Consider the following 16,330-nt stretch of genomic DNA (forward strand, 5'->3'; position numbering starts at 1 on the left):
GTGGTAGTGTCAAGCTAAATCCCTTTATCTTTGCCTGTCATTTATTTGAATGATGTAGATCATTAAAATCAAACAAATTGATGCCACAGTAGAAATAATAAAGCTTTCCTTTTCATGAACAGCGCATCTGGTCCGCTTCGGGGCTCCATATTTCAGCTCTAAAAAGGACAATGGTCTCAATCTGTTATCCAGTCACGTGAGGGATTAGGCTAATCTGAAACACGTTAATTGCTTCATCCCGCGTGTCATTCGGTCTCGAGCTGTGTTTCCCAACCATTGACCCGCTGGCTGATAAAAGCGCACCTGCACCGCATCACGGCTCATTAGAATATGAATGTGCTGCCCGAAAAACACCAGTATAGCCACCAACTAATTAAATCCACTGTTGGCCGTTTACTGTTCTGAAAGTGGTGGGTGTGACAATTGAAATTAACTCAAAATATGTCATGTATTAAAAGCAGGTGCTTTATAGGCTATTTGACATGCAGTGTTGTTGCCATAACAGCGGCCGGTGCTCTGCGGTGATGCTCCGCTCTGCCCGCCTCTCTCATCTCCGCAGAGCCCCGCACCGAGCGGCTCACCGCCTCATTTCGGGCTCGCCTTGTATAGTCAAGAGCAACGGCTCCTCTCCTACTGAAACAACCCACTGCTGTCAGACGCACGCGTGAAATCTGACGTGATGCTGTTGCCACCGTCCCATTCAGCCGTGTGTCGGGATCCTCCCTTCAGATAGTCGTGCGTATGCGCTGCTGGGAACGACATTGTGCAGAGCGGTGTTTAAGCAGAAAGCGAGCTGTTAACAGAGACAAATCAATAGGTAACTCAATCCCGATTGATTTTCCTGCGGCAATGTAAAGATGGCGAGAGTGCTCCAGTACTTGCTGTTATTTCTGATGAGTCTCTCGCTGCGAATCAGAGTTTTGGGCTACTGGTCGCTGATATACGGTTATTGTGCGCTTTGCACCATCGTAGCCCTGCTGAAACTTTGCTGGAACATCATCCTGAGGCCGACTGCCACCTTCCAATGGGGGGTCCGTGAGACTCCCCCGGCTTGTCTGAATGACACGTCCTTGGGAACCCACTGCTATGTTCGGATCAAGGTAGTGTGTGTGTGTGTGTGTGTGTGTGTGTGTGTGTGTGTGTGTGTGTGTGTGTGTGTGTGTGTGTGTGTGTGTGTGTGTGTGTGTGTGTGTGTGTGTGTGTGTGTGTGTGTGTGTGTGTGTGTGTGTGTGTGTGTGTGTGTGTGTGTGTGTGTGTGTGTGTGTGTGTGTGTGTGTGTGTCCTGCATGCTATACGATGGTGTTAAATGTTACAACACCTTGCCTGCGTGTCGCATCGTGCACACAGGCCTGATCTCAGAGCAGATCACCACTGTTGGTCTTTCAGACGTGATTCCGCTGCTCTGGTCTCAGGTGGTGCTGAAGGGAAAGCTCCTCTCGGCTTCACAAGCAGAGACTGCCTGCCAGCCCCCAACAACCTTAGTGTTCAACATTATGTCATTAAATACCAAGGCATGCCTTTCAGTCATTGAAAGTAACATTTACCCAGGCATTGTGCCATTTAAGGCACTTGTACTACAGTGTTTTATTTGTATGCAATTCTCAACCTCCATCCATTTGACTTTTCCTAACTTCATTACTTGTTGACTTCATAAGAGCTGTGAATACATTAAATACAAGGCATGTTTAGGGACTGCCAAGTTTATAGATCAGTATGAGAATAATAAATAAGCTTCATTTTAGCCAGCTACAACAGTTAAAAGCATGCATGTTATACAAATGTAATATTCTACTCTAATGTAACATCTAGAGAGCCCATTGGCTGCAAATTAAGTACTTGTTTATGTTTACATTTAAAGTAGCCTTGGTTTTCTGGAGTATGCTTAAATTCATTAACAGAATTAAGATTTTAAATACAGGATTTTACTTAAAAATTGCAGCTATTACAGTGCATCATTTCGAATAAACTCGTCATATACAGTATAAGAAGAAGAACAAATTAACAGAAAATGTAAAACATATGTATTAAAGTACCTTCAAACTCCTAATAGGAAAGCTTGTTGACTAAATGTAGCCTACTTAACACATCTTTGGTGTTATTTTGACAAACCAGCCACAAGCAGCCACTCTCCTTAAAGTCTTCTGAGTAGTTATGCTGTGTCTCTGAGTGGCTGTGGATAAAAGCATGTCCTCTCTTCACCAGGAGTCGGGCCTGAGGTTCCACTTTGTGGCTGCTGGAGAGCGTGGAAAGCCACTCATGCTGTTCTTACACGGATTCCCTGAGTTCTGGTAGGTCAAATGGAAATCAGGGTTTGGGGGAATATAGCAACTGCACTTCAGTAAACAGCAAAGTACAGCCACCACTGTACCATGTTTGTGTTTGTTCCCTCTGTCACTGCTCTCAAATTTCCCCTGAGAATGGGCATTCTTTGGCTTTATACCATTAAAGCTATTAAATCTCTGCGCTCTTCCTCCGGGGCTGCAGAGACAATTCCACACAATGCACGAGGAGTCCTCAATCACAGACACCATTTGCCGTCGGGGGAAAAGGGTCCAAAGCATTCAAGATCTCCTCCTCCTGATATGAAATGAAAAAGTGGTGCTGAGCAGCGCTCCTGGATTGGGGCCAAAGAGGGTGTCACAAGCTATAAGCCGTCCATATCTCTAACATACTATCTAAGCTGCTGACAGGACGGGGATTCACTAACGCAAGAGGGGAGCTCTTTCTGCTTCACTCCCCGTTTACTTCACAGGAAGGATGAACTGTGCTCAGTGACACGGATGGAGAGAACTCTTTAGCGCTCTCAGAAATGAAAAGAGTAGCATGTGTGGGAGGCTATGGCTCAGTGGATAGTGTGCTCGACTTGGAATCAGGGGGTAGCAAGTTCGAGTCCCACTGCAGTAAGCATGTTGTTGTGTCCCTGGGCACGACACTTGACCTATGACCCCAAATTGCTCATGTGGGGATTGCCCACAGTACTGAATGTATGTATGTCGCTTTGGATAAAAGCGTCTAACAAGTAGCATGTAATGTGTGTCAGAGGAATGCTTTCTTTGCCCTAAACCTCATCTATATTCTGAGATCTGAGAGTTCAGTGGCGGGATCTCATACTGACTCATCAGAATCTCACTGGAGGAGGAGGATTTCAGTTCTTATGAGGAGCCTCTAGGAGACAAGATCTTCAATTATTGTATACTGAAGTGACCTTCGCTCGCTGGAGAGAAAACTCAGTGCTAGCTTTAAAAAGTTTGTGAGGTTAGTTTGTGTTTCAAATGAGCATTTGCACTGTGCAAGTTTAAAGAGGCGCTTTCCTGACTTTGCAGGGTTATCCATGTGGAAAAGAGTAAATACAGTGTTAATAACTGTACATGTAAGGTCAGTTTTGTAGCACCGCAAAGATGTATAAGACACTGTTGAATTGCATTATAAGAACTGAGGAGCCAGATAGTTAAAAAATATATATTATGTTCCCGTAAAAAAGAGCACATTGACCCGCAAATAACAGCCAACAGATTAACATAAAGGAGGGAGAAGATTGCACAAAAAAGATCGCTAAATAACCTCTGGAGGCACAGCTGTGGAGAGGACAACGATCCAACTCTAAACGGTCCCACAAATCATGATTTACTCCCGGTCAAATATCAGTGTAATATCAATTTCTCATCGTTAAGATCATCATCCACTCTTTTGGGATCCATTCATTCTCATCTTTTATCTATACAAACTCTTCCTTGTGGCAGTTGAGATAGAGTCAGAGGTTATTCTTCCTTACTTTAGTTGCTAAGATATTTTGTTTAATGGTGTAAGTAACTTCAAGGGATTCCTTCAGTTGAAGAGCAAGACACCTTTAAGAATTAAGTGAACATGTTAAGAAAACATTAAAGAGAAGACAAAAGACACAACTGATTTGATGTTCATTCATACTTCAGTGACATGTTGAATTGATGTTAAGGTGTTTTGGGCAGCTAGTGCCTGATGCAAAAGTAGGGCCTAAACTTCCGGATATCTTGACTTCTGCTGTGACGTTTTTTCAATACAAAGTCTCTTGCAAGTTCCACAATGCTATGATCCGGGCAATTCCAAAATGTTGGAGAAGCCCTTTTAAAAGGAAGCTGTTGTGAAATAAAACAATTGAGCTCTGTCTCATCAATTATGAAAGTAAATCAAAGAAATGAAGGAAAAAGTGAATTTGTGCATGTTGTTTGTGTGCCTCAGGTTCTCCTGGCGTTACCAGCTGCGTGAGTTTAAGAGTGAGTTCCGCGTGGTGGCCGTGGACATGCGGGGCTACGGGGAGTCCGACCTGCCGCTCTCCTCTGACAGCTACAGCTTCGACAGCCTGGTCACCGACGTCAAGGACATCGTGGAGTACCTAGGTGAGAGGAGAACCGTGTGTCTGTGATGTGAACAGAACTCTTGTTTAGACAGCGTCTCCAGTCTAAAATAAACTTGTTTATCAGTGTTAGGCTGTGGACAGCCTTCAGGCCTGCAGCATGGCATGATAAACTTCCTGTGACTCATTCTTACTGAACATGGGACAGTGTGCAGATACCGAGCCAACAGCCTGCTGACTGCATGCTAACACTAGCAGGGAGCTAGCCTGAGGCTGTCTGCACACACCAGGCAACAGCCAATGGTTTTCTGCCAAGGTGACACTTTCACTCCTCAATCGGCCAGCATTTCACAGGATAATAAGCACTGCTTACCTACTGTATGAAATAACCGGTCTTAGCATTGACGCTTGCCAGCTCCTATTTTAGTGTGTATTCTTGGTGCTAATTACAAGTAAACGTGTAAATATATGTTTTGGTTTATAGAGCTCTTAATGTTCTTGCCCTCCTATTTATCAGACTTGCTTTGAACCCTCTATAACCCTGAAGTCTTCTGGTACTGCCTTTAATGATATACTGTACCTAAAGTGAAAACAAGGACCCACAGTGAGACGTCTTCTTCTTATTACAGCCCCCCAGAAGACCTGAGGGCGGCAGAGAACATTCATATGTTTAAGAACCAACTCAAAACCTACATTTTTTTAATTTGTCTTTTAGCATTTTTTCAACATTTGTATGGAGTTTAGTGGTGTTTTATTAAATTACAATGTTATGTCTTACACTGGTTATTCTATAAATAAATACATCTAGAAATGGGGTTGATTTTGTTTCTAAAACCAAAACATTGAACTGAAAGATGCTAAAATGCTGTATGGATACATCTCCAATGGTTCATCCTACGGGCAACACATTACATTTCAATACACACTGTCTGCTGGTCCATTGGTAATATTACAATATTAAGTTGAACAGCTTTAAATGGTGCAAGTCGATTTGATCTTTAACCAAGTAAAAGTCCAGCCCAGAGGAACCCTCTCTCCCTAATATTCTCCTGCACATTCCTAATTACATTGTTCTAACCGTCACAGTCATTTCTTAACAGGCTTTAAAGAGCTAATGCATATTGCTGTGCAAAGGATTCACTCAATGCTCATTTGAGTGGAAGTGGGAGGCCTGCATTGATCATAAGATAACTGCCGTACTCTGACACGTGATTGGACTACAGAGCCTTTTTACAGCGGCAGTTAGAGCCCAAATGGTCCACATTACAGTTCCACATTCACAGCCAGCTAATGGGGCCACACAAATCAGAGGCTTGCCCTTTAACCACCAATGGCAAGTAACATTGTCCTTTTCTTTGCTCACAGCAAACACTGCATGGCCCTCTGTAAAGTGGCCCCCAGACTTTTGAAGTGCATATGATATTAATGTTGAGATGAGGTTCGGTGTGATTCATAACAGTGGTTGTAAATTGTGCCAGCAAAGGTAAGAGGATGACTTTAGAACAGTAATGTGATATGCATCCCTCAGATGGATGCCCTGACCTTGATCTGCATTTGGCTGTCAGCATGAATAACATTCATTAGATGGGTGTAAATGTCCTCTGAGGGAGGATCCCAGCAATAAGAAAGTGAGAACAGTATTGATTTTGTGGCTATGACATGCCTTAATAAGCAGCACAAACATCCTTTATTAGGAACAACAACAGACTAATGCTCTTTTTCTTTTCTTCCAAGGATACAACAGATGTTGCCTCGTTGGGCACGACTGGGGTGGGACAATAGCCTGGCTGTTTGCCATCCAATACCCAGAGATGGTGACCAAACTCATCGTCCTGAACAGCCCCCATCCCTCTGTGTTCACAGGTATGATTATGCAAAAGAATAAGTCCCAACATAGTTTTCCCTATGTCGGGACCTATTATGCTCATTCTCAGGTTCATATCAGTATGTAGTGTCTCTATTTTAAAGAGTCCTCTCCTGCTGATGTTCAGGTGTATATCAGTATGTAGTGTCTCTACTTTAAAGAGTCCTCTCCTGCTGATGTTCAGGTGTATATCAGTATGTAGTGTCTCTACTTTAAAGAGTCCTCTCCTGCTGATGTTCAGGTGTATATCAGTATGTAGTGTATCTAGTTTAAAGAGTCCTCTCCTGCTGATGTTCAGGTGTATATCAGTATATAGTGTCTCTACTTTAAAGAGTCCTCTCCTGCTGATGTTCAGGTGTATATCAGTATGTAGTGTCTCTACTTTAAAGAGTCCTCTCCTGCTGATGTTCAGGTGTATATCAGTATGTAGTGTCTCTACTTTAAAGAGTCCTCTCCTGCTGATGTTCAGGTGTATATCAGTATGTAGTGTCTCTACTTTAAAGAGTCCTCTCCTGCTGATGTTCAGGTCTATATCAGTATATAGTGTCTCTACTTTAAAGAGTCCTCTCCTGCTGATGTTCAGGTGTATATCAGTATGTAGTGTCTCTACTTTAAAGAGTCCTCTCCTGCTGATGTTCAGGTGTATATCAGTATGTAGTGTATCTACTTTAAAGAGTCCTCTCCTGCTGATGTTCAGGTGTATATCAGTATTCAGTGTCTTTAAAGAGTCCTCTCCTGCTGATGTCCAGGTGTATATCATAGTGTCTCTACTTTAAAGAGTCTTCTCCTGCTGATGTTCAGGTGTATATCATAGTGTCTCTACTTTAAAGAGTCCTCTCCTGCTGATGTTCAGGTGTATATCAGTATGTAGTGTCTCTTCTTTAAAGAGTCCTCTCCTGCTGATGTTCAGGTGTATATCAGTATTTAGTGTCTCTACTTTAAAGAGTCCTCTCTTGCTGATGTTCAGGTGTATATCAGTATGTAGTGTCTCTACTTTAAAGAGTCCTCTCCTGCTGATGTTCAGGTGTATATCAGTATGTAGTGTCTCTACTTTAAAGAGTCCTCTCCTGCTGATGTTCAGGTGTACAGTTGCAAGAAAAAGTATGTAAACCCTTTGGAACTACCTGGATCTCTGCATAAATTGGTCATAACATTTGTTCTGATCTTCATCTAAGTCACAACAATAGACAAACACAGTCTGCTTAAGCTAAAACCACACAAACAATTATATGTTTTTATGTTTTTATTGAACACACCACGTAAACATTCACAGTGCATGGTGAACCCTTGGATTTAATAACTGGTTGACCCTCCTTTGGCAGCAATAACCTCAACCAAACGTTTCCTATAGTTGCATATCAGACCTGCACAACAGTCAGGAGGAATTTTGGACCATTCCTCTTTACAAAACTGTTTCAGTTCAGCAATATTCTTGGGATGTCTGGTGTGAATCGCTCTCCTGAGGTCATGCCACAGCATCTCAATTGGGTTGAGGTCAGGACTCTGACTGGGCCACTCCAGAAGGCGTATTTTCTTCTGTTGAACCCATTCTGTTGTTGATTTACTTCTGTGCTTTGGGTCGTTGTCCTGTTGCATCACCCATCTTCTGTTGAGCTTCAATTGGTGGACGGATGGCCTTAAGTTCTCCAGCAAAATGTCTTGATAAACTTGAGAATTCATTTTTCCGTCGATGATGGCAATCTGTCCAGGCCCTGAGGCAGCAAAGCAGCCCCAAACCATGATGCTCCCTCCACCATACTTCACAGTTGGGATGAGGTTTTGATGTTGGTGTGGTGTGCCTTTTTTTCTCCACACATAGCGTTGTGTGTTCCTTCCAAACAACTCAACTTTGGTTTCATCTGTCCACAGAATATTTTGCCAGTAGTGCTGTGGAACATCCAGGTGCTCTTTTGCAAACTTCAAACGTGCAGCAATGTTTTTTCTGGACAGCAGTGGCTTCCTCCATTTTATGACCAACTTATGCAGAAATCCAGGTAATTCCAAAGGGTTCACATACTTTTTCTTGCAACTGTATATCAGTATGTAGTTTCTCTACTTTAAAGAGTCCTCTCCTGCTGATGTTCTGGTGTATATCAGTATGTAGTGTCTCTACTTTAAAGAGTCCTCTCCTACTGATGTTCTGGTGTATATCAGTATGTAGTAGCTCTACTTTAAAGAGTCCTCTCCTGCTGATGTTCAGGTGTATATCAGTATGTAGTGTCTCTACTTTAAAGAGTCCTCTCCTGCTGATGTTCAGGTGTATATCAGTATGTAGTGTCTCTACTGGGACATGTCTCCATGCTTTAATGTTCAAAAAGCTCTTTATTGTTCTCATACTGCCTGTGCTGCTGCACCTCTTTTCACCCTCTGTCTGAAACCAGAGCCCAGTCTGATCTGATTGGTTAGCTGGCTGGCTCTGTTATGATTGGTCAACTGCTTAGAGATGTTCCGCCCCTTAGCCTATCCCATACAATGTGTTGGGGCGCTAACCAACAGAAGCGCAAGTGTTACATAGTGATGTCACTATGTTTAGGAAGTAAACAAAGGAGAACAACGGAGGTGTTTCAGGCAGGGGGGAGTGTGTGGGAGAGAAACTCCCTCTGAAGGGAGCACAGAGATGTTAGCCTTTGCCTCTTTAACGTTGTAAGAGAAAACCAATGTTCCTCATACTAATCAGATAGCTCTTGGATTATTAACATACTTATTGTCATTAATTAGGAAGCATATTACTTCAATTCTATGTTTGCATCCATCTGGCCAATCCTCTTCTGTCGTAAGGGGAAGATGATGAGAAGCTAATTACAGGAGGCTAATGTGAGGCTGGAACAGCTGGTTTGACTGGAGTAAACAGAGGAGAGCCATCCGGAGTCATCACGTCCAAGAGCTCAGAGGGTGAAGATTGGGCCTTGAATTACTATCTAACAACTGAACTCCTCCTCTCCTCTCCTCACCTCTCCTCACCTCCCCTCCTTTCTCCTCTGCTCTCCTCTCCTCTCCTCCTCTCCTCTCCTCCTCTCCTCTTCTCCTCTCCTCCAGATTATACTCTTCGTCACCCGAGCCAGCTGCTGAAGTCCAGCCATTTCTTCTTCTACCAGCTGCCCCGCTTCCCCGAGCTCATGTTCTCCATCAATGATTTCAAGGTGGTCTGTTGTGTGGGCTTAAGCACTTTCAAGGTCAAGGTTGTGTGTGCTAGCATCCTCTGTGTGTTGTGTGTGCATGCACATGCGTTCACATGCATTGTTGTATGTTGCATGATATCACAAGTGAGAGGCTTAATATCCTGCTGTCAGGGATTATTTGTAGTAAACAAAAGGATCAACTCTGGAGGAAATTTAAAATTAGAGATTATGACCAAATCATTTGCTAAATTGTATAGCGGCGTTTTGTCATCAAAAGGCAATAATACTTTTTGCAAAGCATCCTTTTCAAAGAAAAGTGGGTTTGCTTTTTTTGTTTTTCATGTAAATAAACATAATGTGAAAAGACACAAGAAGAACATTCTTATAATAACATCAAAATTACAATTTCTTATTCTAAAAATTGTAAATAAAAACCAACAAATCCAATACATAATAAATACATTGAATCAATAATCATTTATTTGGTGATTAAAACAAAGTAATGTAGATTTTTGTATCACAGAGCCTGTTTAGTAAACGTTTTGGTTTAAAATAAGCAGGGGGGTATACTACGAAGCAGGATTTTCGCTTAGCCGGCTAACTTCAGGGAAAACTCCGGCTTTCCGGTCTTACGAAGCTGGTTCTCTTTTCAGCGGGCCAGATCTCCATGGTAACTTATGCTAGAGCAGGTTAGGTTGCAGGCTAAGAGATCAACTCAGTGAAAGCACTGCCTGCTGACCAATCAGAGCTCCGTGTGCGGAGTTTAAAGCGATCAAGTCACATTACAGGAGGAGAAAGGAAATACAGAAAAACTGCCGTTGCAGGAAAGACGGCCGGCAAAAATCTACTGACTGTGAACATTAATAGAATATCAACTCCCATCTTCAGAGCAATCTGACTATTATAACATTAGCGTTAAGAAAGCTTACTTAAATATCTGCCACAACATAAGTAACCGGATCAAAGTAACAGTAGGCCTACAGTCCGCGGCATATCACATCATAATGTATCATATATTTCCTTATCTGAGTCAGCTGAGCCGTATCTGGCTGCGCAACACTCAGTGTCACATATTTTATGCAGAAGTATTTTTTTAAGCAACACATTAAGTTGACGAACCACTCGAGTCAAGTGTAATTAAAGTCAGATCCACTCGTGTCTTAGACGGGGCAGTGATATCATAAAACTGTTAATGTACGCATTCAAACACTTTTTCTATGTGGCTTTTATCCTGGATAAAGTGTTTAAGTCATGGATGTTTAAAGTTTAACGTCTTCTTCATATTTGTCTAATTATATAGTTGACTTTTCATTCAGGAAGTATGACGCTGCCCTGTCAGTACGCTTCTCCATGTTTGTGATTGGTCGAATGCTCCAAATACCACCCCTTTCATGTGAACGCGCACCTAACTAGATAGGACACGGCTGGCTTGAGCGATCCACTTGATAACCCGTGTCGTAGTACCGTTTAGCGAGAGCGCGTATGTTTTGGATTAGGCCAACCAGCTAACCCAAACATATCCAGGTTAGGTTGAACCAGCTTCGTAGTACAGGCCTCAGGCGTGAAAGGCTAGTAAACACATAATGTTGCTTTTGTTCAAATTAAACAACAACTTTGTGATTTCTACACTTTGGCCTTTTACGTTAAGCTAGGCTAATTTAAGCTAGCTGGCTGTTTCATATTTAGGCTATGGTTTCATCGACAAATAATTACCAAAATGTTAAACTTTTCAATGAACTTCAAGACTTTAAGCCGTTGTCTGTGCTGCAGGCTCTGAAGGCCCTGTTCACCAGCCGCAGCACGGGGATCGGGAGGAAGGGCCGTCTGCTTACTGCCGAGGACCTGGAGGCCTATCTGTACGCACTCTCACAGCCGGGGGCCCTCACCGGAGCCCTCAACTACTACAGGAATGTCTTCAGGTGGGGAACACTTCACTCACCAAAAGATGTTCAGGTCAAAGATATAGAAATTGTTTGCAGATATTTGGAAGAAAAGTTCCAATCTTTTCTTAAAGCTCCCCTATTATAGTCCCAATTATTATTATTATTATTATTATTATTATTATTATTATTATTATTATTATTATTATAGTTCTCCTGTTGCAAAAATGCTGATTCTGTGTCTGTAGCTTTAAATGCTAATGAGCTGCTGCTGGCCACGCCCCTCTGAGAAGTGATTGGTTAAAAAAAGACCGTGGTGCTCTAGGAGGAGATTCAGGTGATACGATGCGAGGTTGTTACCTTGGTTGGTTATTGGCTAATGGTTGTACAACCCAAAACACAGTGTGACATCACAAAGCTGCCAAACTCTGATCAGCTCATTTTCAGACAGGTTTTTATAGAAATGGATCAGGACAACAAAAGAGGGAATCTCTTTACACAGGGGACACATGTTTATGTATAAAAGACAGGATTTTGCATAACAGGGGACCTAGGCCAGTAGTACCTTATAGGGATAAGGAGCATTGTTGGAATATGATAACACATTTTTATATGTAAAGGTTTGCAGGGGTGACATATTTTTTTAACATTTCTAAAGCAAAAATCTAATTGCAAGAAGTAAAACGCATTGGTTGCATGACTTTACATCACTCTGCAATTAGGCTGTAAAGGCAGACCAGTCAGTGATACCTTTTAATATCCCGACAATCTCTGGAGTCTCATTTAGCCACTTGCTAGCAGCCGCCTTTTTAAAGACTCGTAAAAGCTTCAAAACACACAATTGGGGTAATAACTGACACATTTTTTGTCCTAGGAGAAAACGTGAAACATTTCTACACTTGTGATAACCATAGACCTCATTTCAGTAACCCAATCAAAAATCCAATCAGAAAATCTATCGTCTTCGAGGCGAGGGGTTAAATCTATAACATTGCATCAAATAATACAAGCATCATATGCATGGAAGCAGTTGCCATATGGGACCTTGCACTGATACTAAACTACTTTTTAGTCAGTGATGTGAAAAATTTTTGTACATGAAAATAGAAACAACTATACAATGCTCTAATTTAATGCAAATGTAGTAGCACCATCTACTGTCAGAGATATTCTCTCCACCTGTCAAATATTTACATACAGCTCCATTCTTACATGTCGGACTGGCCAGATGGCTCAGAGTGATCGGTATAAATAAGATCAAAAATAGAAAATGTGCATTTGTATCTGACATGTGAACTGTATGCATGATTGAGCATGCCATCTGCTCCCTTCTCATGCAATTAGTTATCTTAGAATAGCTTTTATGCTTACATTAAAGAAATATCACTGACCCATGCTCAAGTAGCCAAGCGATATGTACCTTAGCACTGGGGACACAAAAAACATGAACACACAGCATGTAATCACAATATGTAAAATGCTGTGGAAAAGTGGGAAATCTGGAGATAGAATTACAGAAAGGTATTTTCTACAGCAGACAGTGTGGCTGGCCATTGTAAAAAAAAAAAGCACAGTTACCAATAATTCTAACAATGGGTCAGTTAAGGTGTTGCAGTCCTCATTGATAGTGTGACAGTGAGACAGTGAGGTAGCGTGAACAGACCCAGGCGCAGCCAAGATAAGAGATGGTCGAATTTTCTCTAAATGCTAAGGAAAGGTCCTTGGTTCCTTATTTTCTTTAGCATAGGAAACTGTAAGCCATCCTTTATTAAAGTCGCGGTTGTGTCTAGATGTGATCAACACACTCACTTTGGCAAACTTTAGCTGGATATATTAAGGTTAGGCATTAACCTCAGTTGGTTAAGGTAAGGTTAGCTCACCAGCCAATGAGTCTTGCTCCCATCTAGACACAACAAAAGGGGATAGTGCTATCACACAGTTGATGCACATCAATAACATTAACCTTCACAAAGTTACGTTTCCAAGAGTAAGTGCATTGGATTCTATAACCACTGGTTTTCTTTTCGCAAGTCCTCATTTTCTCTAAATCTTTCCTTGACCTCATGATGATTTCCATCGAGGTCAAGGAGAAGTGTTTAGGAAAAGACATAGGACATATTATTTGGTTGCGTTCGGATAGTTTAAAAATCAGCTCCTAAGTTCTAACCCTATCTCCGATTCCTTGACCTCTGAGTGAAACGTCACGGGGTTAAGGGATAGTGGATAGGAGAATTCAAAAGGACTTAGGAGAAGAGACTGCGGTACTTTAGAGAATCCGAATGCACTTTCACTATCCGACGTGTTTATGATGCGCCAGCGGACGTCATTGTGTGCGTATGCTGCTGTGGGGAAACTATGGAAACTACAGTTTTCTATACAACGGACTACAACGACGGACTCATCTAGAGACTCTGCACCGTGGTCTGATGCTGTTGCTTTATGCTTTATGAACAACAGAGAAACATATTCTTCATGACCAAAATTGGAATTGAAATAAAAAATGAAAGTGAAACTTATGCTCGTCACCCTCTCCCTCCGGTCCACATTAATACAAATGATCCCAATATGTATGATTGTATGAACTATGAAAATATCTTAAAATCAATACAAATTTATTTATTATAAACGTTAGTCTTTAACACCTATCACTGTGTATATCACCATTCAAACATCTTTTAAAAGTTGAACAAACCCCACACAGCTCAGTGAAATGTTGACTTTATTTGATCATTTCAGTAAAAACTAACGTTCATATTTCTCTTTTTGATTATAATACTGATGAACGTTCAAAACAAAGCACTTTGGCAACTTACAAAATACGTTTTAAAATGCTTAATAAGCACCGTAACTTTCATGATATAATTTCTCCGTCATAATCGTTTGTGTCCGTGAACGGCCGACTGTTGTGTGACGTCAAATGCTGCGGCTGCAAGGCATTGTGGGGCAGCATTTTCTCCTCTCCTTTCGGTTAGGGAGGTCCAGTGGTTCCTAAGCTAAAGAAGGTTATAAAGGAAGTTTGAAACCTCCTTTCCTATCATTCTAGAGAATTCGAACGGCACTTATCATGGCTGCCACTGAGGGACTTCCGGGTCATTTTACTCGGTTAGGAAGGTTCCTAAGCTAAATGGACTATTCGAACGCAACCTTTGTAGGTCTTGTGCTTGTCCTACCATGACATGTCAAAATAGTTTAAATATGAAAGCCTGCTGGCAAACTGCACAAAGTGTAACTTGACATCACAACTTTTATTTTTAAGTTAGATTCTAGATATTGACTTTAGCTTTTGAATGAGACTGCTGAAATGTCAGTATTGTTTTCGTTTTTTAAAACGGTAGTGGTTTGCAAGGGTTTTGATGCACCTTTTAAAAACTGTCAATTGTTTGTCTTCTGTGGTGTGGAAGTCTGGGAAAAACTAAAGTGTAGTAAGGGAGGATTGGCCCACAGAGAACAAAAAAGAAATTCAAACTAGTCTGCATTTTAGATGGTCGTATTGGATACAATGCATGGCTGCAGAGAAAAAAAAGGCAGTCCATCTACATTTGTGTTGCTATATAGTCTTGGCTTGAGTGAACACACAGCAAGTCATTACTTAAACACCAGAACATTATAATTCCATAGCATTGACACATTCTCATATTGATATGAATATGAACAGAATAAAGATACATTTTCCCTTAAAATCTGACACGCAATCATATTTTGGATTTTTTCTTTTGTTTCCTCAGCTCCCTCCCCCTAAGCCAGAACCATGTCCGGTCTCCTGTGCTGCTGCTGTGGGGGGAGCGAGATGCCTTCTTTGAGCAGGAAATGGCCGAGGCATGCCGCCTCTACATCCGGAATCATTTCCGTCTCAACATCATATCTGGGGCCAGTCACTGGCTGCAACAGGACCAGCCTGATATTGTGAACACCCTCATATGGACCTTCCTGAAGGAAGGAGAGGGACGCAAAAGCTACAGGAACTAAATCCACAGCGAGCCCTCCTCCGCCCCCCCCTGCCCCTCTCGCTTGCCACACCTGGAAGCCTGGAATATGCCTGTGATACCAAGCAACATAGTGATAATGCAATCATTCTTTAAATCTTTCACATTCGAGATATTTTTTAAAGACGTCAGCAGCAAAGGAAAAGAAACAAAGCACACCTCACCGGAGAGGACACTGAGCAGGACGTGCGACACATATATTCAAGATGTTTTTTGCACATGACATCGGCCTTAAAGTTTTTCAGTTACAGCATTACAAATGTGCAGCAGAATCTCTTGTGACTTGTATTGTGTGGTGCCTTTTAACTTTGGAGTTGTAGAGATGTCCTGAGAGGCAAGGATGTGTACTTGTATGTTTCACCGGGTCGCTCCACTCTTCTTTGGGCACAGTCCTTCGGGAGCCATCGCTCTCCCACTCCCTTTATCAGGTAGTGTTGTCGAAAGAAGCTTTCTTTTTTTGTATTTTTTCCTCAGAGATGCTCAAATGTAGAGAATGTTGTTATCTTGATCTTCCTGTATAGACATGTCAGTGATGTTTGACTATTGTACTATTTTGTATCTATTCCTACACACTGCATTTTGAAATTCACAGAGCCAAGTCTACACCTTTTGATTTTATAAATAAACTAAGTGTCAATCTGTTTGACTGCACTGCCTCTCATCATTCCTGGCCTATTTAAAGATAATAATAACAGTGGTGTGTTTGAAGCTGTGCGCTGGGCTTCATGATGCCTCCAGGTTATACACTGAAGAGATGAAGAACACCAGAAATAGTATTGTATGTGCTGTTAAATATAGCACAGAGCTGAGTAATACAGCAGTTGACGTTGGTTATTTTGGGTTTCCTCTGTAGAACAAACATTTGATATATTTTTAGATCCCTTCCTGACATTGTTGATGTAATGAAATGTTAATGGGAAATTATGCTGAGATGTCTATTTATCAGTCTTACATAAACATTTTTCAGTGCTGTTGTCAGGCGATACATTATAATGGCAGTTTAAAGACAGCAAAAAACATAGACCATTATACACTTTAGTCCTTTTTAAGTGACTTATTGCAGTGTTGTAGTCAAGTCACCAATTCACAAGTCCAAGTCACTCTCGAGTCAACACTCTTCGAGTCCGAGTCCAATTCTGAGTCACCCAAGGAGT

At 41.7% G+C, this 16,330-nt stretch overlaps 1 protein-coding gene across 1 annotated transcript; it reads left to right on the plus strand.

Moving 5' to 3' along the window:
• The first annotated feature begins 338 nt into the window (after nucleotides 1-338).
• Nucleotides 339-15,819, plus strand: ephx4 (epoxide hydrolase 4). The gene is made up of 7 exons (XM_079694144.1): nucleotides 339-1,100; nucleotides 2,203-2,288; nucleotides 4,216-4,373; nucleotides 6,065-6,193; nucleotides 9,231-9,334; nucleotides 11,084-11,232; nucleotides 14,919-15,819. The coding sequence occupies exons 1-7, from the start codon at nucleotides 858-860 to the stop codon at nucleotides 15,157-15,159; spliced, it is 1,110 nt and encodes a 369-aa protein (XP_079550270.1). The 5' UTR covers nucleotides 339-857; the 3' UTR covers nucleotides 15,160-15,819.
• Nucleotides 15,820-16,330: the final 511 nt, after the last annotated feature.

Source organism: Notothenia rossii, assembly GCF_949606895.1.
Source record: "Notothenia rossii genome assembly, chromosome: 1".
Classification (NCBI taxonomy): Eukaryota; Metazoa; Chordata; class Actinopteri; order Perciformes; family Nototheniidae; genus Notothenia; species Notothenia rossii.